Source organism: Lynx canadensis, chromosome D4 (genome assembly GCF_007474595.2).
Source record: "Lynx canadensis isolate LIC74 chromosome D4, mLynCan4.pri.v2, whole genome shotgun sequence".
Lineage (NCBI taxonomy): Eukaryota > Metazoa > Chordata > Mammalia > Carnivora > Felidae > Lynx > Lynx canadensis.
This window is the reverse complement of record NC_044315.2, coordinates 43,632,304-43,656,374: the sequence shown is the minus strand read 5'-3', so window position 1 is coordinate 43,656,374 and position 24,071 is coordinate 43,632,304. Positions and strand designations below refer to the sequence as shown.

The 24,071-nt window shown below is 35.9% G+C and overlaps 1 protein-coding gene and 1 pseudogene across 3 annotated transcripts in view; one reads left to right on the top strand and one right to left on the bottom strand.

The window, feature by feature from the left end:
• The window catches only part of HAUS6 (HAUS augmin like complex subunit 6), a 36,292-nt gene that overhangs the window by 3,003 nt on the left and 9,218 nt on the right, over positions 1-24,071 (top strand). For 2 of the 3 annotated variants that reach the window (XM_030293654.1, XM_030293653.1), the window contains exons 2-12: positions 1,754-1,849; positions 3,511-3,589; positions 4,119-4,251; positions 8,025-8,172; positions 10,627-10,692; positions 11,244-11,292; positions 14,360-14,530; positions 16,594-16,787; positions 17,405-17,531; positions 18,005-18,107; positions 19,844-19,925. In XM_030293654.1, the coding sequence (XP_030149514.1) occupies positions 1,754-1,849; positions 3,511-3,589; positions 4,119-4,251; positions 8,025-8,172; positions 10,627-10,692; positions 11,244-11,292; positions 14,360-14,530; positions 16,594-16,787; positions 17,405-17,531; positions 18,005-18,107; positions 19,844-19,925 (1,248 nt within the window). The remainder of the gene's footprint in view (positions 1-1,753; positions 1,850-3,510; positions 3,590-4,118; positions 4,252-8,024; positions 8,173-10,626; positions 10,693-11,243; positions 11,293-14,359; positions 14,531-16,593; positions 16,788-17,404; positions 17,532-18,004; positions 18,108-19,843; positions 19,926-24,071) is intronic. The other variant, XM_030293655.1, reaches the window with a different exon arrangement.
• On the bottom strand, positions 266-1,162 carry LOC115499900 (annotated as a pseudogene).

Here is a 24,071-nt window from a genome sequence, read left to right as displayed (position 1 = left end):
TATTGAACATGGAAATATCTCAGATCCCTGTTCTAAATGTTAAAAATATTTTATATTAAAATTTTTGTGCAACGCCTGGGTGCCTCAGTTGGTTGAGCCTCCGACTCTTGATTTCAGCTCAGGTCATGATCTCATAGTCTAGTGATTGAGCCCCAAGTCAGGCTCTGTGCTGAGCATGGTGCCTGCTTGGTCTTCTCTCTCATCTCTCTCTCAAAAAAAATTTATATTAGCACATAGAATATCCTTAGATATACTGTATTATGTTCTAGTGAGTTTCTGTTTTTCTCTTTTTGATAATGTCTTCAGTTTCCTTTGAGACCTTTCCTTTATAGTTATTTGGTTCTTTTGCTTTTAACTTTTGTTGATACTGCAGTGGCAAGCTGTTCTCTTTTGCACCCATGCAAATGACCTTTTTATGCTAGAGTAATGGGGGAGCACTCTCATAATTTCTTATCTGATAACTTTGGCAGGTTATTTCTTTTCCTTCTTGAGTGTAAACTTTAACTTTATTGGGGGTGTGTTCCATTTCTATCTCCTTTTCATTTATTCAGAGAACTTAAATTGCTTTTTTCATTTTCCATTCTACTACTCTGCCTTCACTGCTAGGCCTTTGAAAAATGGTGGCTGTATCTCCATGCCACGTTTCCCTTGTTTTGCCCTGGAAGTTGGCATAGTGTAGCTTAAAATCCTACAGGTAGGCCATGGAGTGGAACACGGTGTCTGAGGTGGATCCTTTCATTCAGCAGGTTGTTGCTGTAGATGAAGTTCAGAAAACTCTCCTCCTTTTGGCTCTGACAGTTCCTGAAGCCTGAATTTTCTGTGTCTTACCAGACACCAGGGGTTGAGACAGGGGCGTGAGGAGTAGACATCCATTGTAAAACAGTGGCTGATGACTCTGGCCCAGTGGCTGCCGTAGTGCCCTTATGTTAACTCTTGATTCCTTATAGCATTTCTTACAAGGTTTAGTTTGTTGTTGTTATTTTTAACATGTTGTATTTTTTTTTAGGCGTTGTCTTGATTAGCTAGGGAAGTTGGAAAAACCAAAACTTTAAAAGACTTGCTAGAATTACATTATATGATGGTGGTTCTGGAGTTAAAATGTAATGGTAAAGACATTGGACTCAGGTCAGATAACATACTTCAAATCACTGCTCTTGCACATCCTGGTTATATGATTTTGGGTAATTTTAGCAAACTAACCTCTAAATTAAAAAATTTTTCATCTGTATAATGAGAGTAATCAAACTACATTCTAATGTCATAAAATAATCCATAGTAAAACAGCTAGCACAGTATTTCATGGTTGTGGTGAAGATTAGATGACTTATTGCCTGTAAAAGGCGTAAAATAATACCTGGGAAGTGATAAACTATTATTAGTTACTTTTATTATTATTCAGTAAATGTTGGTTTGTATCATCTTCACCATATCATAGGCCATAGTTTTCTCTTTACCTAATTAGGCTTTCCTTTTTTTGTACGATATTCTCATTGCAGTAAAGGAAGTTCTACCAGTTTTCTTCTATTTGATCTGTACTTTCAGACTCAGAAAGTAAAAGTTTATTGTTTTTCTTACTTACAAAAATGAACATGAATGAAAAATTAATTTGCCTTGACCTCTTGAAGAGAATTAAAAATATTAATTTGTGTTAAACTCTTACACAGCTTTTAATGATGTTTACTTTTATTAACTATTTCTTCTCCCCCTCCCCCCCTTTTTTTTTTCCTGTTTCTATTTCTTTTTAAACTACTAGGAACATGTTTGACAAGCTGAATCGTGATGCCTTTCAAATCGTTTCTTATTTTTTGTTCCAAACGCTGGACCAGTCTCTCACCAAAGAAGTTTTCAAGTGAGTCAGGTTACTTTATTTTCTTTTTGTAGGTAGTCATTCTCTAATTTGAAAAGGGAGTATGCTTTGGTATCAACCAGAATTTCAACTTTGGCCTTTCACTATTATTTTGAACGGACGTCACAAAAATCAGGTGTGAGTCTTAGAAATTTAGTGTTCAAGCTTTGTATATCTGAGTGATTTTTCTTTGGTACTTACCTTAAAATCATTGATTATTTCATGGATAAGATAGATTTTGTTTTATAAAATTATTTCCTAACATTTTTCATAATTATTAGGCGAAACAGTTAATTGGTACCAATCTATCTATATGGCTCACTTTGTCCTTACTTTGTTTTTTGCTGGATTACCCCCTGCCTTACTCCTTTTCCTGTAGGCAGTGTTACTTGTTTTATTTACTTTTACATTTAGATTTCTGTAAATCCTTATTATTTTTGTTGGTGATATACAAAAGTGTCAAATGCTGTAGGTGAAAATCATTCCTATTAAGCTTAGTCTCATGTTAGATACTGTTGAATATTAAATAGTTCAAGGAGGAGATAAAAATGTGAATACCCATTAACCTTGGTTCCAAGTTCTTTTGCATGTGATTTGGGTTTCCTTCGTCAGAAAAAGTGTTAAAATATGTTTTAATATTTATATTATGCCATTGTCCTCTTAAATAGAAAAGCAACAAGTAAATCATTTGTTTAGGCTTTATTTTTGATAATTTATTCTTAATATTTTGTCTTCAGTTATGAGTGACCAGGAGAACAGGTATTTTTAAAACATTTTTTTGGAAATCTGTATCATTAAACTGTAGGGTTTTCTCTGCTAAATAAAAATAGATTTTCTGATTTTTTTTTTTCCTGATGATAAACAAAATACAGCTCATTTTAAGCAATTCGAGAAATACAAAAAATGTAAGGAAGGAAGTAAAAATCATGCCTAAACTCACCAATCAGAAAATATCACTGTTGACATTCCAGCCTTTTAGTCTATTTATTCCGTGCATACTTAATTTTTTATATGACTATAGAATGTATTTTATGCTATAGAAACATAAAAAAAAATTGCCTCAGGATACAAATTTATCAGGGGAAAGCAATAGGTAAATTTTAAAGTCTATTATTTTTGACTAAAACAGAGGCAAAACTTTTTAATAATTTTATATCTTGTTTAAACACAAAACAGTAGCACACACTGAGTATGATATGGATTATCTCTAGGAGTCAAAAGCTCTTATGTCATTCCTTCTGTACTCTTCCTGTGTAACTATGTTTCTCTCTCTCTCTCTCTCTCTCTCTCTCTCTCTCTCTCTCTCTCCAGGCTTAACGTACTAATTTATATATACCATCTTTATGCATTAGTCCAGTGAATCCATTGAGAGTGTGGTCTTTAGCTGATTCATACTAATTTTAATGGTGATTCATTCCTTCACTTAACATACCTATTCACTGATGATTTACAGTAAACTGACCTTAGTCTTATAGTTATTTATAAAGAAAAAGACCCAATTTCTCACAAGTTGGTATCTTTCTTTAGTTGAAATCTACAAATGTTAGTCTTGTTTCATTTAACACTAATGTTTCTAGTGTAGGAAATAAGTTTCATGTTTAAAAATTTTGCTGAGTTTTTTTTTTGTTGTTGATATTTCTAATGCTTTTATATTTGTTTTTAAGGCTTTGTTGGCCTCCGTTTGACCAAAAAAGTGACACTGAATTCCGGAAACATTGCTGTGAATGGTTAAAAAAGATTTCTGTAAGTATTCTCTTTCTGGAAGATACAAACTTTAAGAATTTAGAAACTACATTAAATTTTTTGTTCTGGCTTTATTGAAATGTAATTATACATTAAATTTTTGGAGGTGAAATCTTTTTATTTCTCTTAACGTTCACAGTATAATAGCAAGGAAATATTTGTTAGAATAACACTTTTGGATGGTTTTGGTTAGTATTCTATTTCTAGGAAATCAGCTTTATTGGCTAGATGCATTGGAAATAGGCTTTTGAGTTCCTAGGATCTTATATCATAGTTTTTGTTTAAAGAAAACTTTTTTTGACCGTAGATTATTTTAGCTTGTGTCCCCACATAGTATCAATAATTGTGGCTTTATATTGTAATTATTTTTTGTGACCCAGTCCACCAAGAATTTAGAAAGATTCAAATAGCTTCTGGTTCAAGTGGACTAATCCTGTTCAGTCCTGTTATGCTACAAAAACAGTATGATATAAGTATAAAGGTTATTATTGATAAGGTCTTCAAATCATCTGATTTCTTTTTTCCATAGGCTGAATGTGGAAGTGGCTTTCCTCAAGTTGTTGGTTCACTATTTCTTTCTCCTGGTGGTCCTAAATTTATTCATCTGATGTATCATTTTGCAAGATTTGTTGCAATAAAATATATAAAAACCCATTCTAGAAGTAAGTTAAATTTTTAGTAGGATTTTTTTTGTTTTGAGTTTAAAATTTTTATTGTTCTTCATAATGTATGAATCATAAAGAGATTTTAATACAACAAGGTAAGATAAAAACATTAATTTACCTCAAAAGATATATAGTTAATATTCTACTGGTACTGTAGTTTGAAAGTTTCTAATGAGTATAAGTAACTATTCAGGTTATTTTTGTATGTTCTATTACAGGGATTGGGAAACATTTTCTGTATAAGGCTAGATGGTAAATATTTTAGGCTTTGTGGATTACACAGGTCTCTTTCTCATGTACTTCTTTGTAGGTTTTTTTTAAAAAAAATGCAACCCTTTGGGGTGCTCGGGTGGTTCAGTTGGTTAAGTGTCTGACTCTTGATTTCAGCTCAGGTCATGATCTCATAGTTTGAGTTCGAGCCCTGCAACAGGCTCTGTGCTGACAGTGCGGAGTCTGCTTGGGATTCATTCATATTCTCCCTCTCTCTCTCTCTCTCTCTCTCTCTCTCTCTCTGTTTTTCTCCCTTCCTCCCCCTCACCCACTCACGTCCCTCTCGCTCTCTCTCTCTGTCTCAAAATAAATAAACTTAAAAAAAGAATACAACCCTTTAAAAACATAGAAAGCATTCCTAGCTTGCTGACCTGCCAAAACTAGCCAGAGGGCTAAATTAAACTTGCAGGTTATAGTTTGCCTCTACTACATTGTATTAAATGTTGTGTTGTGTGAGGTTTACTTTGGCTGCTATCAATGTGTTTTATTTTTTTGTTAGAAATTGCTGTTGTAAAGGGATTTGATCTGTTTCCTCATTCATGGAAACAAAATATTTGATTTTTAAGCTAAGACCTAAAAAGCATTCTTAAAAGAATGCTATTTGTAGTTTATTAAATATGCTTTTCTGTTTAATTGGTTTATGCTCATAAAACACGGGTAAGAAAGTACAGAAAAGTGAATGCGACAAAACCCCATCCGTCTTCCAGTTTCTGCAGACAACCATTGCTGACATTTTATATCATTTATTTTCTTTTAATATTAAAAAACTTTTTTATACATATTATTTCTATACATTTTAATTATTTTGAATAGGTAATATTTTTCATTATTCAAAATCAAAAAGTGAAAAAATTTATCTTTCACTTCTGTGCTCTACCTAGTTTGCCTTCATAGAAGCAAGCAGTGTAATTCAGAATATAGGCAAATACATATTTATATATTATACATATATTTATGCATATATTCTTTTTTTTAAATCCTAAATGGTGACATGCATTGGGTTTTGAATCTTGTGTTTTTCACACAACAGTATATATTGGAGATCATCTCATATTAGTTCATAGAGCTTTCTTCCTTATTCTCTTTTTAGAACAGCATATTTGAATGGATATACCATTATATATATATAGTATATGTATACATTATATGTATATGTATATATATGTATTTTTTAATTTAAAAAATTTTTTACATTATATATATTTAATTTTTTTAATGCTTATTTATTTTTGAGAGAGTTAGAGAGTACGAGCGAGGAGGGTCAGAGAGAGAGGGAGACACAGAATCAGAGGTAGTCTCCAGGCTCCTGTCTGTGCTGTCACCACAGAGCCTGATACAGGACTTGAACTCACAAATCATAAGATCCTGACCTGAGCTGAAGTCAGACGCTTAACCGACTGAGCCACCCAGGCACCCCACAGTGGATTTTCTTTTTTTTTTTTTTAAATTTTTTTTTTTTTTTTTTAAATTTTTTTTTTTTTTCAACGTTTATTTATTTTTGGGACAGAGAGAGACAGAGCATGAACGGGGGAGGGGCAGAGAGAGAGGGAGACACAGAATCGGAAACAGGCTCCAGGCTCTGAGCCATCAGCCCAGAGCCTGACACGGGGCTCGAACTCACGGACCGCGAGATCGTGACCTGGCTGAAGTCGGACGCTTAACCGACTGCGCCACCCAGGCGCCCCCCCACAGTGGATTTTCTAACTAGTCTTCTGTTGACAGACATTTGGCTTCCACCCCCCCCCCCCTTTTTTTGTTTTGTTTTTGCTACAAAAACAGTGCTACATTGACAAGCTTTATCCGTATATGACTTTGTGTGTATCTGTGTATATGCACGTACATACACACATATACATGTATGGTGTGTGTGTGTATATATGTATATGTAATTCCTGAAGACTGCTTCCAGGGTCAAATTTCCAGATTTCTAATTTGCTGGTTATTATCAGATTGTTTTCTGTAGGGATTAGATGATTTATGCTTCTATCACCAGTGTACAGTGAATGTCTGTTTTTTCCAAAGGCTCAACAACATTGTGTGTGGTCACACATTTTATCTTTTCAGCCTGATAGATTAAAATGGAATCTCAGGGTAGTTTTAATTTGTATCTCTCTTATTATTTACTTAGATTGAAAGTTGTTTCATATATTTAAGAGCAATTCATATTCTTTTTGCATTCTGTAATCGTCCATTTTTCTCTTATGTTACTGCTCTTTTTTATTATAGGAGCTCTTAATGTCCTTTCTCTGTGATGTGATATGTGAACCTTCTTTTTCGGTTTATATTCTTTGCTTGATTTTTAAAAACTTATACATGTGATCTTGCTGTATAAATATATGCATATTTAAAATTTAAAAAAAAATTTTTTTTTTTTTTAACATTTATTTATTGTTGAGAGACAGAGAGATATAGAGAGTGAGCAGGGCAGGGGCAGAGAGAGCTGGAGACACAGAATCCGAAGCAGCTCCAGGCTCTGAGCTGTCAGCACAGAGCCCGACGCGGGGCTGGAACCCACAGACCGTGAGATCATGACCTGAGCCGAAGTCAGTCGCCCAACCAACTGAGCCACCCAGGTGCCCCTGCATATTTAAAATGTAATGCAACATAAGCATTGCTACCAGTTTTTCTTTTAGTAGATGGTCTATTCCAACTACATGTAGCCCAAACTATTTTATATGAAATACATGTGGTTGAATTTAGCAAGAGTTTACTGTGCATAAGACTTCTAAGCATGAGTTGTCCTGTTTCTGATTGGAAGTAATTCCAGTCAACATGTTCAGTCTCTGGATGACTTCTACATTCAGTAAACTAATCCCCAGTTAAATATTTAGAAATTGTGGTTTCTTTGGAGTTAACACTAGGACTTGGATTAGTAGTGCTAAGTGCAATGAGGTGATCCCTGTTTTCCAGAATATGCATTGTTATTGTATTGAATCATCTTAGAGTAGGATGTGGACTCCGAAATGTTTGGACGGATTGTTCTCAGGATCTGCTTTGATCATTAGTAACATAGCTAAGAATTATTTGAGAAGTAGAGACTGGTTTTAGTTGGTTGTCCTATTAGTCTTACTAGGTAGAAAAATAAACTGATGGCAGCAAAGGTGGTGGTGTGATCTCACCTCATCTCTTTTAATTGATTTTCTTCCTTTGTTGTGAAAAGATTCTGTTAAGAGTAAGAAGTTCATGTATAAGAAAGTATTTGTTCAAGGCTATATCAAGCTGTGATAATAAGAATTATTTGGGACAGATGGACTCTCAAAGTTTTTAATTATGTAAAAGAACTTAACTTCAGATACCATTTTTAGTTGTCTACCTACAACTGGGTTTCCTTGTTTTTGTTAAAATTAATTGTATCTTTCTTGTGGATGTGGCATACCTGCTTTTAAGGAGTTGTTAGTTGTATGAGTTGTTAATCTCTTAAAATTAATAAATTTCAACCTTTTTGATATCCATTAGCTTTAAGTCAAAGTTTTCTGTGATCTTATTTGTGTTCCATGTAGATTCATCTATACATTTTACAGAGACATTTAATGTAAAGCCACAAGATATGCATAAATGCATTGCCAGATGCCATATAGCACGCAATAGATTTTTACATATTTTGCAAAGAGAAGATTGTGTTATCCGAGAGTATCAGGAAAATGCACAGTAAGTAATACTTTGATAGTTAGAAAATGAAATTTCCTTTCTTTTTGAGCAAATGTCATCAATATACTTTGAGTGGCAATAATCCATGCCTACCTCAGAATGTTTCCATTTTATTTTATTTTTTTTATTTTTATTTTTTTAACGTTTATTTATTTTTGAGACACAGAGAGACAGAGCATGAATGGGGGAGGGTCAGAGAGAGGGAGACACAGAATCTGAAACAGGCTCCAGGCTCTGAGCTGTCAGCACAGAGCCCGACGCGGGGCTCGAACTCACAGACTGCGAGATCATGACCTGAGCTGAAGATGGCCGCTTAACCAACTGAGCCACCCAGGCACCCCAGAATCTTTCCATTTTAAAGCCAGATAACTACTTCTTTTTTAAAAATGTTTTATTTATTTGTTTATTTTTGAGAGAGAGAGAGAGAGAAGGAGCAGGAGCGAGTGAGCATGTGCACATAAGGAGGGAAGGGACAGAGAAAGAGGGAGACGGAATCCCAAGTAGGCTCCAAGTTGTTAGTGCAGAGCCTGATGTAGGGCTCGAACTCAAGAACTGTGAGATCATGACCTGAATGAAAACCAAGAGTCAGATGCTTTAACTACCTGAGCCGCCCAGGCACCCCAAAGCCAGATAACTTCTTTTTTTTTTTTTTTTTTTTAATTTTTTCTTAACGTTTATTTATTTCTGAGACAGAGACAGAGCATGAACGGGGGAGGGGCAGAGAGAGAGGGAGACACAGAATCTGAAACAGGCTCCAGGCTCTGAGCTGTCAGCACAGAGCCCTACGCGGGGCTCGAACTCATGGACCACGAGATCATGACCTGAGCTGAAGTTGGACGCTCAACTGACTGAGCCACCCACGCGCCCCCCAGATGACTTCTGAATAAAGTTTGTTTTTTGTTTTTTGTTTTTTGGGTTTTGTTTTTTTGTTTTTTGTTTTTGTTTTTGTTTTGTTTTGTTTTGTTTTTAAAGGAGGCTGCACACTCAGTGTGGAGCCTAGTGCAGGGCTTGAACTCATGACCCTGAGATCAAGACCTGAGCTGAGACCAAGAGGCAGATGTTTAACTGGCTGAACCACCCAGGTGACCCCTTGAATAAGATATTTTAAATTACGAATACTGTAAATTAAAGTTTAGAGAAAGGGAAAATATTACCTTAGTTTAAGAATTTAGGGGCTCCTGGGTGGCTCAGTCAGTTGAGCGTCCGAGTTTGGCTCAGGTCATGAAATCACGGTTCATGGGTTCAAGCCCTGCATCAGGCTCTGTGCTGACAGCTCAGAGCCTGGAGCCTATTTAGATTCTGTGTCTCCCTCTCTCTCTGCCCCTCCCTCACTCGCGCTCTGTCTCCCTGTGTCTCAAAAATAAATAAACATTAAAAAAAAATTTAAACAAACAAAGAATTTAGTATCTTAGGTGTTTTTTCTTTTTATAACATGGATTTACATTTTTAAGCTGTAATTATAGCGCTCATTATATTTTGTATCCTTTTTGTCTTCATATTTCATTTTGTAAATTTTTCCATATTGCCATAGTATATTGCTCATTTACATATTTACTAAAATTAAATTGTTTTTGAAAATTAAAACATTAATTTTATTTTTTAATTTTTAAAATGTATTGCTTTTAATATTTAATGGTTTATTGAATATCTGTTAAGTAGATACTCCTTTAAGTAGGTATTCCATAGTTTCTTTAACCATTTCATACTATTTTATATTTAAGTTCATTCTGTCAACAAATTTTTATTTGAGTTACTTCTGTCTGCTGGGTATTGTTTAGCACTGGTCCTACAGCATTAATTAAGACAGGCAAGGTTCCTACTCTCAAGAAATAGAGTATGTTTAATTTTTTATGATTATAAACAACTCTAGTAAGGTAACTTTTTAAATGCTGTGTTATTTGTTGTGAAAGCTAGAAAATCCTTTGAAATCACCTTGAAACTACAATGTCGTCTGTCTTAGGTAACATTTAACTTTATCCCGTATGTATGTGATAGAAGCATTAGAGAGCAGGATAGTCTTACCTCCAACATTTTTACTTGAAGTCAGAGTGTCTATGAGCCAATTTTTTTTTTCAACGTTTTTATTTATTTTTGGGACAGAGAGAGACAGAGCATGAACGGGGGAGGGGCAGAGAGAGAGGGAGACACAGAATCGGAAACAGGCTCCAGGCTCTGAGCCATCAGCCCAGAGCCCGACGCGGGGCTCGAACTCACGGACCGCGAGATCGTGACCTGGCTGAAGTCGGACGCTTAACCGACTGCGCCACCCGGGCGCCCCTATCACTCTATAACTCTTAAAGGACTCTAGAGTCCTTTAGCTGGCTGCTGGGTGTATTTGGAAGATTAGTCTTCAGAAGTCTTGAGCAAAGATAAGAAATGGGGGAAAATATCAAAGTAGGCTATACCAGTTAATTATAATGGAATTATAGTCGTCATTTATATGTTTTCTTACAGATTGTCAGTTAAACAAGTACAAAATTTGAGATCAGAGTGTATGGGACAGGAAAACCAAATAAAAAAGTAAGTGACTTTTAGATTAGAGCTGAAAGTTGCCTTAGTTTAGCTCCTGGATTTTACTAGTAAGGAAACTGAGGGTCTCAGAAATATCAGTTAAAATAGTGTTATCAATAGCTACATGATAGGATTAGAACATAATTCGATTCCTAGTCCAGTTCTTCTAATAAATTTATTGCTTTGAGCTAGAATTTCATTTTTGTTTTTATTGTTTATTTTAATTTATATATTTATTTGAGAGAGAGAGAGAGAGAGAGAGAGAGAAAGAGAGCATGCGCGTGCGTACACAGGTAGGGGAGGGGCAGAGATAGAGAGAGGGAGAAAGAATTCCAAGCAGGCTTTACACTGTCAGCGCAGAGCCCAACCTCACGAGCTGTGAGGTCATAACCTGAGCTGAAGTCAGATGCTTAACTGACTGAGCCACCTGGTGCCTGATTTTTGTTTTTAATTAGAATGGTTTTTAGTGAGTGGGTTTGTAGATCTGTTTGCTTTTTGGGTGGTAAATTACCATGTGATTTTTAAAGAATGGCTAATGAAATAATTTAATTTTTAACCAGAATGGAACCCTATGATGACCAAAGTAATATACAAGAGAAAATCCAAAAGGTGAGGCAACTTTTTAAGGGACAGATTTAATCTCTTACTTTTGTCATATGTGATCTTTACTCATTTGGACTCTTTATTTTGTCTTTATCATTTCTTTTTGTAAGACTGTTACTATTTTTTAAAACTCATAAGTGATATATTACAGTGTCAACAGGATGCTTCTAAAAAGCATGAATATAATTGAAAAATTAGCTTATAATTTGTAAGACTATATATAAAGGCAGTGTTAAATATTGTTAATTTAAAATCTTTCATGTCAGCAAGAAAAGTTGAGCCTGATTGATTGTAACTTAATCAGTAGTATTAATTTATCTAAATCAAATATGTTATCTGAAGGGAGATGGTAAGTATGGAAGAAAAATGAGAAGTCACATTGAGGCTGGCTTGGCAGTAGGGAGGAATCTGCTAGATAGACATAAATGATACGAGGTTTTCAGAGGTTGGCTTTGATGTGAGATTGGAGTGTTTTCTTAGGTCTTTGTGTGTAGATGAAATCTCTGTCCAGCTCCTTGTTCTGCTTTTATGATCACCAGGCTGCTTTGGGTGTTAATTTGGCTTTCCAGGCATTTTGTCACTGGAAAAGGTGAGTGCCCTCCTCAGGAAATAATTATTCATCCATTCAGTGAATTTTTTTTTTTTTAATGTTTATTTACTTGAGAGAGGGAGAAAGAGAGAGAGCAAGAGAGAGGAAGAAGGAACATGAGTGGTGGAGGGGCAGAGGGAGAAGGAGAGAGAATCCTAAGCAGGCTCAGTGCCGTCAGCGCAGAGCCCGACATGGGGTTCAATCTCATGAACTGTGAGGATCATGACCTGAGCTGGAATCAGGAATTGGACACTTAGCTGACTGAGCCACCCAGGCGCCCCCCAATTCATTGAATTTTTATTGATCACTGCCATGTGCCAGGCATTCTTCTACATATTATACCTACAGTAGTGAAGGAAAGAGGCAAAGTCACTCTTTTGTGGATCTTCCAACTTAGTGAATATGAATATTCCTATTACTGAACATTATATCTTTGATTGTAAATTTAATAGGTTGAGGTGAAACATGTTAAAGTTTTCACATTGATCTCTCCTGAGTTTGTTTAATGTTCACTTTGCCCAAGTCCAGTCAGTTTTTAGCCATTGACAAGATAAAAGTAAATTTGATAATCAGATCCTGGATCTTTGTTCACCAAAGAAATGTCATCCTGTGAGACCTCTAGACCATGGGAAGACAAACACAAACATGGGTATAATTATTCTATTTCCCTACCTACCTCCCACTTTTATAAATTCTTTTGAGGCATTCTATACAAACAAAAAAGTGCAAAAATCTTAAGTGTATATCTTGAAAAAATTTCACAGAGTGATACACCCATGTAACCAGCATATAGTTTAACAGAACATTACTCCAGAAGCCTCAAGCCCCTTTTCATTCACAACCATTTCCTCCCCCCAAAACTAAATACTTTCCTCCCTTCTTAAAGATTTATTTGCCTTTTTTGAGCTCTATATAAAAGGGAGCATATAGAATATATTTTTTTGTATTTGTCTTCTTTGACTCATGCTGTTTTATCCATGCTGTTGTGTATGTAGGTCATAGTATGTTCATTCCCAATACTATGTAGTATTCTATTTTATGAGTATAGCACAACATACTTTTTTTTTTTTACTCTAGGTAAACTTTTGGGTTAATTGCAATTTTTGATTTTTACAAATAGAAATGTTATGAACATTCTTAAAAAATTTTTTTTTGTTATTTCAATTGAAGTATAGTTGACACATAATGTTAGAGTAGTCTCAGGTGTATAGCATAGTGATTGGACAACTGTGTTATGCTGTGTTCACCATAAGTATAGCTACTGGGACGCCTGGGTGGCTCAATTATTTGAGCGTCTGACTCTTGGTCTTGGCTCAGATCATGATCCCAGAGTCACGGGATTGAGCTCCACATAGGGCTCTGTGCTAAGTGTGGAAACTGCTTAAGATTCTCTCTCTCTCTTGTTCTCTCTCTCTCCCTCTTCCTCTCTCCCCCTCTTCCTCTCTCCCCCTCTCTCCCCACCTTCCTCCCTCTCTCCCTCTGTCCCCTGCTGTAGTGTGTGTGCGCTTGCTTTCTCTCTGAAATAAACAAGTGTAGCTATTATCTATAAACATACTTATATATGAATTTTAATGAACATAGACATGTTAATATATGCCTAAGATTCTTTGCTTTTTTTTTTTTTGAGAGAGAGCACACAGGTGCAGGCACACATGAGCAGGGGAGGGACAGAGAGAGGGAGAGAAAGAATCCCAAGCAGGCCCCATGCTGTCAGTGCACGGTTCATGAGCTCAGTCCCATAAACTGTGAGATCATGACCTGAGCCAAAATCATGTGTTGGAGCCTCAACTAACTGAGCCACCTAAGATTCTTAGCTTTTAAAGGAGAGTGGTTTTTTTGGGGTGCCTGGGTGGCTCAGTCTGTTAAGTGTTCGACTTCAGCCCAGGTCATGACCTTGTGGTCTGTAGGGTCGAGCCCCCGAGTCAGGCTTTGTGTGACAGCTTAGAGCCTGGAGCCTGCTTTGAATTCTGTCTCCCCCTCTCTCTGCCCCTCCCCTGCTCACACCTCTGTCTCTTTCTCTTAAAAGTAAATAAACATTAAAAAAATAATAAAGGAACATGGTTTTTCACATTTTTACCTTTTGAAACTTGAATAACTCTTAAAATTGATGTGTAGTATTTTTTTTTTCCCTCCTGAAAATCTTTACTATTTCTCCCTGAAAAGTTTCTGTTAGATTGGTGGCATATCAAAACACAGGAAATGCTAATTGCATCTTGGTACCATGCGATTTTTTAGATTTTTTTGAAAATCATGGTTGGCTAAAATCTTCTGAGAAATTCTTCAGTTTTAAAGCCCCTTTGGAAGTAGTATCCGTGCTTTTAGATGGTTAATTAATTAATTAATTTTAGTGCTTTTAGATGGTTAATTTTCTCGCCAGAAATCATTCCAGGAATACTTTATTCCTGGGAGTGAGTATATATTTGTGTTTTGCATTACTTTGATGTATGTACAGATTATGTATAGACCTTCTCTCTGTTTTCAAAGGTGCGGTCATTGTGGGCCTCAGTGAATGAAACACTCACGTTTTTGGAAAAAGAAAGAGAAGTTGTTAATGCAGTCCTTAGTCTTGTTAACCAGTATACTTTAGATGGAACTAATGTCGCTATCGATATTCCAAGGCTCTTACTTGACAAAATTGAGAAACAAATGGGTCAGGTAAGCATTTGATATAAAAGAAGTTTTTGGAAGAACTCTCTTCATGAAATTATTTTACATATGTATATTTTACATATATATATATATACACACACACACACTAAAATATATGTATTTAATATATAGTATGTATTATATATAGCAAATACATAATAAATATTGTATATTTTTCTTAAAATTTTTTTGTCTTCAGAATTTATTTTTGTGAATATATTTAGTAAAACTTTCATAAAGGGCTGTTGGTGTGTGTGTATACACACACACACACACACACACACAAGCTTTTATTAATTTGTTCATTTCTTTTATGGTGCTACATCATACAGTGTAGAGAGGAGAAGGAGGTTACTTAGTAGGAAGACGATCTGGTATAGTTCTTTAAAGTTTATTAATTTATTTTTGAGAGAGCACAAGCAGGGAAGGGGCAGAAAGGGAGAGAGGGAGACACAGTATACTAAGCAGGCTGTCATTCCAGAGCCCGATGTGGGGCTCTAACCCATGAACTGTGAGATCATGACCTGAGCTGAATTTGGGTGCTTAACCGACTGAGCCATCCAGACACCCTTGGTACTAGTTCTTTATAAATTCTCAAAGGGGAGCATTAATGATCTCCTAATTGCTGAATTTCTTTTTAAAATGTCTTTTGGGGTGCCTGGCTGGCTCAGTCGGTAGAGCATGCAACTCTTGATTTCAGGGTTGTGAGTTTGAGCCCCATGTTGGGTGTAGAGGTTACTTGAAAATAATAAAAACCTTTTTTAAAAAAAGTCTCTATCCTCTGGTTTCTCTTTCATCTTGATGCTAAGTATTGTAAAATTTTGCTTCCATTAGCTTTTGTGACCTCAGTGCCTTTGTTCTTGTGTTTTTTCATACTGCTGTTCTCAGTTTTCTACCACTTCCTTTTTCTCTGACTTTCAAATGAAAGTGTTTTCCATGGTTCCATTAATGCCTGCTTTTCCCCACATTATATTCATCTGTTTTTTCTTACTCAATTCTATGTTTTCATCAGTATCCTGTACAATAATATTCCCAAATTGGTATTTCAAGTTTCTTGCCTTCAACCCAAACTCCATGAAATTATTTCCACTTGCTTAGGAAACATTTCCATCTGGCTACATACATTTGTTTTCTTAGTAAACTCACACTCTATTAAGTATCTAATATGTCAAATATTAATGATAACATAGGGGATAGGAAGGTGAAACATTGTTGTGACCCTGAAGAGCTTTCACTTTAATAGGTAACATGCCAGGCACTTCAAATTCAGAGTACATAAAAGTCTGCAAGTTCAGATTCCTGTATACAGGGAGTAGGTAGGTAATATATGCTCTTTGGAGCATATATATTCCTCTTTGGAACATATATATTTCTTTTTGGAAAAATAGTAGTATTTATGTGAAATTTTAAGATTTTTAGTTGATTGGCAGCTAATTCAAATGATTTTAAAATACTGGAGTTGTGCAGGCCAAATAAACATGTCTAAGTTTGGATTCAGCCATTAAGGGACATCAATTTAACTTCTGTTAAAACATGAATTTATGGGGGTGCCTGGGTGGCTCAGTCGGTTGAGGGTCCGACTTCAGCTCAGGTCATGATCTCACAGTTTCTGGGTTCGAGCCCTGCGTCCAGGTCCGTGCTGACAGTTTAGAGCCTGGAGACTGCTTTGAATTCTGTGTCTCCCTCTCTGCTTTTCTCTCTCTCTCTCTCAAATAAATAACATCAAAAAAATTTTAAAAATTTTAAAAACAAAACCATGAATTTATGATCTTCACCAAACCTGCTTTTTCTTCTCAGTCTTCATTTTGCTTTCTGTTTGTTTGCATTTCTTTTATTCTAGTTTGCAACTTTTTTTGCATAATACAACAATATAGCACTGCATGTTAATTCTTTCACAGTAGTTTTCTTTGGACCAAAATTATTTACTTGGTTTCAGTTTTGGGTAGACATTTGACTTTTTTCACTCTTAAGGTAAGCTTTTTATATAATAAGAAACATAAATATATTTATGTAACAGTTCATAATCTTACGAACCACTTTCCCCCCCCCCCCCCCCTCTGAATCCTTAGTTGCACATAGGAAATGTTTATGAGGCTGGAAAATTGAACCTGTTAACAGTTATTCAGTTATTAAATGAAGTTTTGAAAGTAGTGAAATACGAACGTTATCAGGCTGACCCAGCAAGACTGACAATAGACCTTCAATTCCTTGAAAAAGAGACCAAACTTCAGAGAGAAAGATTATCAGATCTGAAGCGTATGAGGTATCCCAGAAATATCTTTTGTTATGGTACTGGGGGAGGAATAGGGTGGTTTTGATAATTTCTCAGTACAACTTGTGTAGTTGACAACTTTTCAGCTTTGGCAAACGAATGTGAGCATTTTATTAGAACTTAAAAACCTTGTCATTGACTCCTGGGGAGACACATAAAGTAGAAAGGAAAATTAATGTTGTTTTCTTTATAGAATAAATTATTTGCCCTAAGGGATTATTCTTTATGAAATAATTTCAATTTTTCTCAAGCTTTTCTTTTGTATAATAAAACTAATAAACTAAGCCTCAGAAAAAGTTGTTATTTGAGTGGAGAAGCTGGGAGGGACAGAGTAAGAGTAGAGTTTGGACTTGAGTTTAGAACTAGGAAAAAACAATATTTTAAAGGGATAAATGGAATAATTGATGTATGATTGCTTTCTGGTCTTAAAAGGAAAAGTATTTTCGGAACTGAATGTTCACTGTGAGTTTATTCATTTCATACATGCTGTATTGGTTGAACTTCCAGTTATATTTTCTTCCCTTTCTCTACAAACTGTTGTCTTAAATTTTATTCAATACTTGTTTTATATATTCATGTTTTGAAGGAAATTCTTTTTTATATCATAGGTGTAAAGTAAAAGAAGATCTCACAACTATAAAACATTCTGTTGCTGAAAGGCAAGGAGAATGGCATAAAAAGTGGAAAGAATTTCTTGGTCTGTCTCCTTTCAGTCTAGTTAAAGGTTCGACTCCAGTAAGTAATGTTGGCTTGCCTTTTGGAGAGTAGTTTAGTGTAAGGCAGTCTTTTGATTTATCATGTTACAAGTGATCTAGGAATGCTTTGCGTGTTTGTCATCTTGGCATCTGAGCCTAAAGTTTAAATGTTTTGGTTTCTCTAATTTTCTAAATACATATTCAAGTATTTATCAGGTTGCCTTCTGATTTATAGTTAATATTTTTAGACTCAGAGGATTATATTAAAAAGAAAATGAGACTTTTCTCTTGCTGTTAGGTAGTATTACATTTGAGGCACAGTTGGAGGACAGAGTAGTCCCCTTGTTCTAATATTGTACTCCTTTGTTTAAAAATAGTTATGAGATAATTGCCATGCTTGGTAATTCCATCTTTGCTAGGGGGAAAATCATCCATTCATAGATTAATTTAGCATTGTTACTATGGTAACGAGTAAATGTGTTTATTTCAAAATGATGATTTCTGTGTTTTAAGGCTGTGGATCTTTTACCACCAATGTCTCCCCTTTCATTTGATCCTGCCTCGGAAGAAGTGTATGCTAGGAGTATTCTTTTGCGGTATCCTGCTTCACTTCCAGGTTGGTTATTTGTTTTTGTCTCTCTTAAACCTCCCTCTGATCAGTTATTTTTCACTATGATAGCAGTTTCTTTACATTCTTGTTTTTTTTCCCCCCAATTATTTTTTATTGTGGTGAAATGCACATATTATTTCAGTCATTGCAGTGTACCAAGTCAGTGGCATTTAGTAAATTCACAGAGTTGTGCAACCATCACCACTTTTTTTTTTAAATTTAATGTTTATTTATTTTTGAGAGAGAGAATGTGAAGGAGGGGCAGAGAGTGAGGGAGACACAGAATCTGAATCAGGCTCCAGGCTCTGAGCTGTCAGCACAGAGCCCGATGCAGGGCTCGAACTCCTGACTGCGAGATCATGACCTGAGCCGAAGTCAGACGCCTAACTGATTGAGCCACCCAGGCATCCCCCCATCACCATTTTTTAGCTCCAGAATATTTTTATTATCTCAAAAGGAAATCCTGTACACATTAAGCAGTGATTCCCCATTTTCCCCTTTCCTGATCCCTGGCAACCGCTAATGTACTTCTTATCGCTATGGATTTGTCTGTGCTAGATATTTCATATAAAAGGAGTCCTATAATAGGAGGCTTTTTTTTTTCTTTTCGAATTTTTATTTAAATTCTGGTTAGTTAATATACAGTGCAATATTGGTTTCAGGAGTATAATTCAGTGATTCATCACTTAAATACAACACCCAGTGCTCAATATGAGGCTTTTTGTGTCTGGCTTCTTTCATTTGCAGAATTTTTCACTTTGCACAATGTTTTCAGGGTTTATCAAAGTTGTAGCATGTATTAGTACTTCGTTACTTTTTATGAATACATTCTGTTGAATGACTAAACCATATTTTGTTTATTCATCCATTCATCCATTGATGGATATTTGGGTTGTTTGGACTATTTCAGTATTATGAGTAATGGTGGTATAAACATTTGTTTACAAGGTTTTGTATAGACGCCCACAGCTGTTTAACATGAAATAGTATAATAATTATCCAAATACTACTTGTTTTAATCAACATCTGCCATATTGCTATATATATATATATATACACATATATATATATATTTGTATTTTTGCTAAACCAAGTAAGTTCTAGACATTGTAACACTTCACTGAAAGTGTTTCAGCATGCATTCCCATAAAAATTTGAAGACTTTTCCTATGTAACTACCATAGTAATGTCATATCTAAAAAGCTAATAATAATTCTGTTGTATCTCATATTCAGCTTCATCAACTATTGTGCTACTATCACACCTAAAAAATTCATTTCTCTACAATATCTAATATCCATTTTATATTCAGTTTCCCCAACTGCCCAGTACTTGTGTGCAAGAAATTATTGAGTTCAGTAAATATTAGATAAGAGGAGGAATAAATACATAAAAAATGTATGAATTATGTAGCTAGGCTAGGGCAGGCAATAGATGTAGGCCATATTTGAGTTCATGCAGGCCGAAGTGATCAAGCCTCGCATTGGGCTCACTCGTGCGATTTCACTGCACTCTCTCTCAAAATAAATAAACATAAAAAAAAAAAAAAAGTTTATTACTAGATATTCTGTATCTGTCCTATCGGTACACTTTCACAATTGAATGATTTTTTTCCTATTAGCATTCATATTGTGATTTTCTGTTTTCTTTTGTTTAGAAGTTTTTCTAGAATTTCAAGAGATCACTGAATATTAGAATATACAAACATAATTCAAGAGTAATTAATTTTTATGTTCCTTTAGATATACCTAAGCAACATAACCAAGAAAATGATTGCAGGAGAGCCAGTGATATACCGGCAACTTTACATGATCTAACCAACAGGTAGAACAAATTTGATTTTCATATTGATTTTTTCCCCCCTTCATTAATTTAGTTTCATCTTCTTCACCTAATTTTCAAGCTTCTGTACTATGGGGTCATCTATAATTTTCTTCTCTTAACTAGAGAATATTTTTCCATGTGGATCCATATTTTCAGGAAAGATTGAAACATTTCTGACACAGAGGCATTTTTATTTTTCCTTCTTTTGTTTATCTAAATGTTGGGAATTCATAGGGGATTATCTAATTTTTGAAGAAAAACGTATGGAAATTATCTAGTGCAAGTTTGGGAATTTTTGCCTTTTTGTGTCTGTGAGCTTCTTTGAAACCACTTGTGACCAGTTGACTAAATCCAAATCCAGGAGTTTAAGGGCTTCTGAGATGATCTTGTCTCCTAGTTTTTAGACTGTGTTCTGCAGCGCCCTCTGGTGATGTGGATGAAACTAATTTAACCTGTCACTGGTCTAACCTTTTTCCACTTCAACCTGAGCAAATCGTTTTTTATGTGTATTATATATTGAGGGTTTTATATGCCATTTGATAAACAGAGCTCCATGCTTTTAAAAAAAAAGGAAGGGGCACCTGGGTGGCTCAGTCGGTTGAGCATCCAATCTTGATTTCAGCTCAGGTCATGATCCTTAGGGTGGTGGGATTGAGCCCTGTGTTGGGCTCCCTGCTGAGCATGGAACCTGCTTAAGATTCTCTCTCTCCTGGAGAGTCTGGGTAGCTCAGTCGGTTGAATGTCCAACTTTGGCTGAAGTCATGATCTCAAGGTTCATGAATCAAGCGCTGTGTTGAGCTCTGTGCTGACAACTCAGAGCCTGGAGCCTGCTTTGGGTTCTGTGTCTCCCTTTATCTCTCTCTGCCCTTCCCCTCTTGTGCTCTGTCTCTGTCTCTCTCAAAAACAAATAAACATTAAAAAAAAAAAAGAAAAAGAAAGAAAAAAGATTCTCTCTCTCCCTTTGTCCCTCTCCCTTGCTTTCTGTCTCTCAAAACAAAACAAAACAAAAAAGGGAAGACTTCTGATTCACTCTAATCCCAAAATTTAACATGTGAAGAAAACTAAACTTTTGTTTATTAGAACATCCTTCAGGAGTATTCTTAATTTTTTTTATTGCCTGTTTTCTTTATTATCCCATTTTGGCTCTTAAAACAGATGCCAACTTATATAAGCAAAAATTTCTAAATGTATGTAGTCTACCTGGGGAATATATTTAATCTTTATTGACACTAAGTGTTATTAAGTGGCAATCAAACACAGACATACTCAACTGGTTTGTTATATTAAAGTTTTTTGTTTTCTGACTACCCTTTGATCTAAATAGGGGTCTTTCAGTCCAGTTTCCCCATATAATTGCACAGTTATGGAAACAAGTTACTTAGGATAATTCTAAAAGAAAATTCTAAATTTTAAATGAATTGAAGCTCTCTTCATTCTGTATACTCTAAGTAAGTTAATAGTTGAAACCCCATAACAAGAGTCAAAACTTATATGTTAATTGAAGTCTTCTTCATTCTGTATACTTTTAATAAGTTAATAAACTGAAACACTGTAACAAGAGTCAGATTATATGTGAAATAGAGCTATTGGCAGTTTGCTTGGCAGTAATTTTCACAGGAGGTCAGGATTTCTTGTGGAAGATTTATTTTTTTATTCTTAGATCTGGATATGATGTTGATTCTTGGGAGTACCTTAAGAAAAATAGTGCAATCTATTGTAGAGATTTGACATTGAAGAGATAGTGAAGTTATTGGGCTTCTCTATTTTACTCCCTTATCACTGTTCTTCAAGCATGCTAGAGGGGAATAGTTGATGCTTCCCAATCTCAATTATGTTTTTGGTTTCTCTTTCCTTGAGAGAGCAAATGAAATATTTGATTAAGGTCACTTGCTGCGACCTTAAGGGGCTAAATAAAGATTGATGGAGTTAGTAGATTGGTTCATAGATAGGATTTTATTTATGAACTCCATTGAATTCATTGAACTTCAAGATTCTTTTTTTTTTGGAGAGCGCATGTGCACTTCATGAGCAGTGGAGGGGCAGAAGGAGAGAGTGGGAATCTTTTTTCTTTTTTAATGTTTTATTTTTATTTTTGAGAGAGAGAGAGCATGTGTGCATGAGCTGGGGAGAGGCAGAGAGTGAGAGAGAGAGAGAGAGACAGAGAGACAGAGAGACAGAGAAACAGAGGGAGGTCAATGTAGGGCTTGAACCCACGAGCTGTGAGATCATGACCTGAGCTGAAGTCAGATGCTTAATTGGCTGAACCACCCAGGTGCTCTGAGAGAGAATCCTAAACATATTCCAGCGGGGCTTGATCCCATGGCCATGAGATCATGACCTGAGCCAAAAGCAAGAGTTGGATGCACAACCGATTGAACCACGTATGCATCCCTCAAGATTCTTTCTTGAAGTAGAATTTTGTACTAAGATACACTATCAGAATTCTACAAGAGCCAGACACTTAGCTCCTAAGAATTTAGTTTAGATGGAAATCACTTAGTATAGGAAAAGAGATTGTATTAAATACACTTAAAAAAATATTTTGAGAGAGAGAGAGAGCGAGCACGCAAACAGTGGAACGGCAGAGAGAGAGAGAGAATCCCCAGTGTAGAGCCTGATGTGGGGCTTGAACCCACGAAACTGTGAGATCATGACCTGAGCTGAGATCAGGAGTTGGATGCTTAACCAGCTGAGCCACCCAGGAACCCCTAAATACACTTTGATTTCCCGATTTATCCTCTTCCATGCTCATCTCTTTAAATTTTATTTTATTTTTATTTTTTTTAGAGAGAGTAAGCAGGGCAGAGGGGCAGAGGGAGAGAGAATCTTAAGCATGCTCCATGCTCAGCATGGAGTCTAACGTGGAGGTCGTGACCTGAGCTGAAATCAAGAACTGGATGCTCAACCAGCTGAGCCACCAGGGCTCCCCAAGCTCATCTTTGATACTTAATTTTTTTTTTTTTAATGTTTATTTTTGAGAGAGAGAGACAGACAGAGCATGAGCAGGGGAGAAGCAGAGAGAGAGAGGGAGACATAGAATCTGAAGCAGGCTCCAGGCTCTGAGCTGTCAGCACAGAGCCCGATGCAGGGCTCGAACTCATGAACCCCGAGTTCATGACCTGAGCCGAGGTCAGATGCTTAACTGATTGAGCCACCCAGGTGCTCCTTTAATTTTTTTAAAAACTGTTATATTTATTTTAGAGAGACAGTGTGAGTCAGGGAGGGGCAGAGAGAGAGGGAGACACAGAATCTGAAAGAGTTTCTAGGCTCTGAGCTGTCAACACAGCTTGAACCATGAACTGTGGGGCTTGAACCATGAACTGTGAGATTGTGACCTGACTTGAAGTTGGTCATTTAACTGACTGAGCCACCCAGGTGCCCCTTGGGATAGTTAATTGTAATAGAAGGTTTGGGATATTGAAGGGAAGTGTAAGGGGAGGCTTTTGGTGGTGAGGGATAAAATGCTTAATAGTATATGAATGATTATTACTGCCTGATAGCAGAACAGAAGAAAGGTGAAGAGTTGAGTCATTTGTAAATAAGCTTATTGCTTAGAATTCTTTACTGTAAAGGTGTTTTGAAATAAAATGTTTCATTAGTAATGTGTAATGTAGGTGGACTGTACTTAAAGAAAATAATACCCCCTGTGTTTTACGATTTTATTTTATTTTTCTAAGTAATATCCACATCCCACATGGGTCTTGAACTCACAACCCGGAGAGCAAGAGCTGCACACTCCACAGACTGAGCCAGCCAGTCACCCCTAATAATACCCTTTTCTTACGTGAAGTTCAGCTGTTGTTTGTAGTGGCATCTTAGGTCAGTATCAAAGTAGTTGATTGGAAATTCATATGTGGATATGAACAATACAACTATTCCATTAAAAAGCGTGGAAAGAATGTAGTTTTTAGCCGTAAGTTATTAGCCCCTTCACATGTGGTTGTCACCCACAGGTACCAAAATATAAGTAATGTTCTCCATAAATCTCATGGTTGTTTTTGATCAGAGTGAGCTGATGGAGGCTTCACTATACTTAAACCCAGAATCCATTGATTGGTGATACCTTCGCTATAATTGTGGACACTAACTTTCTTTGCAGTGGTTTCTGGAAGGGAGGGTTCCATGATATTTCTAGTGTGGTGATGC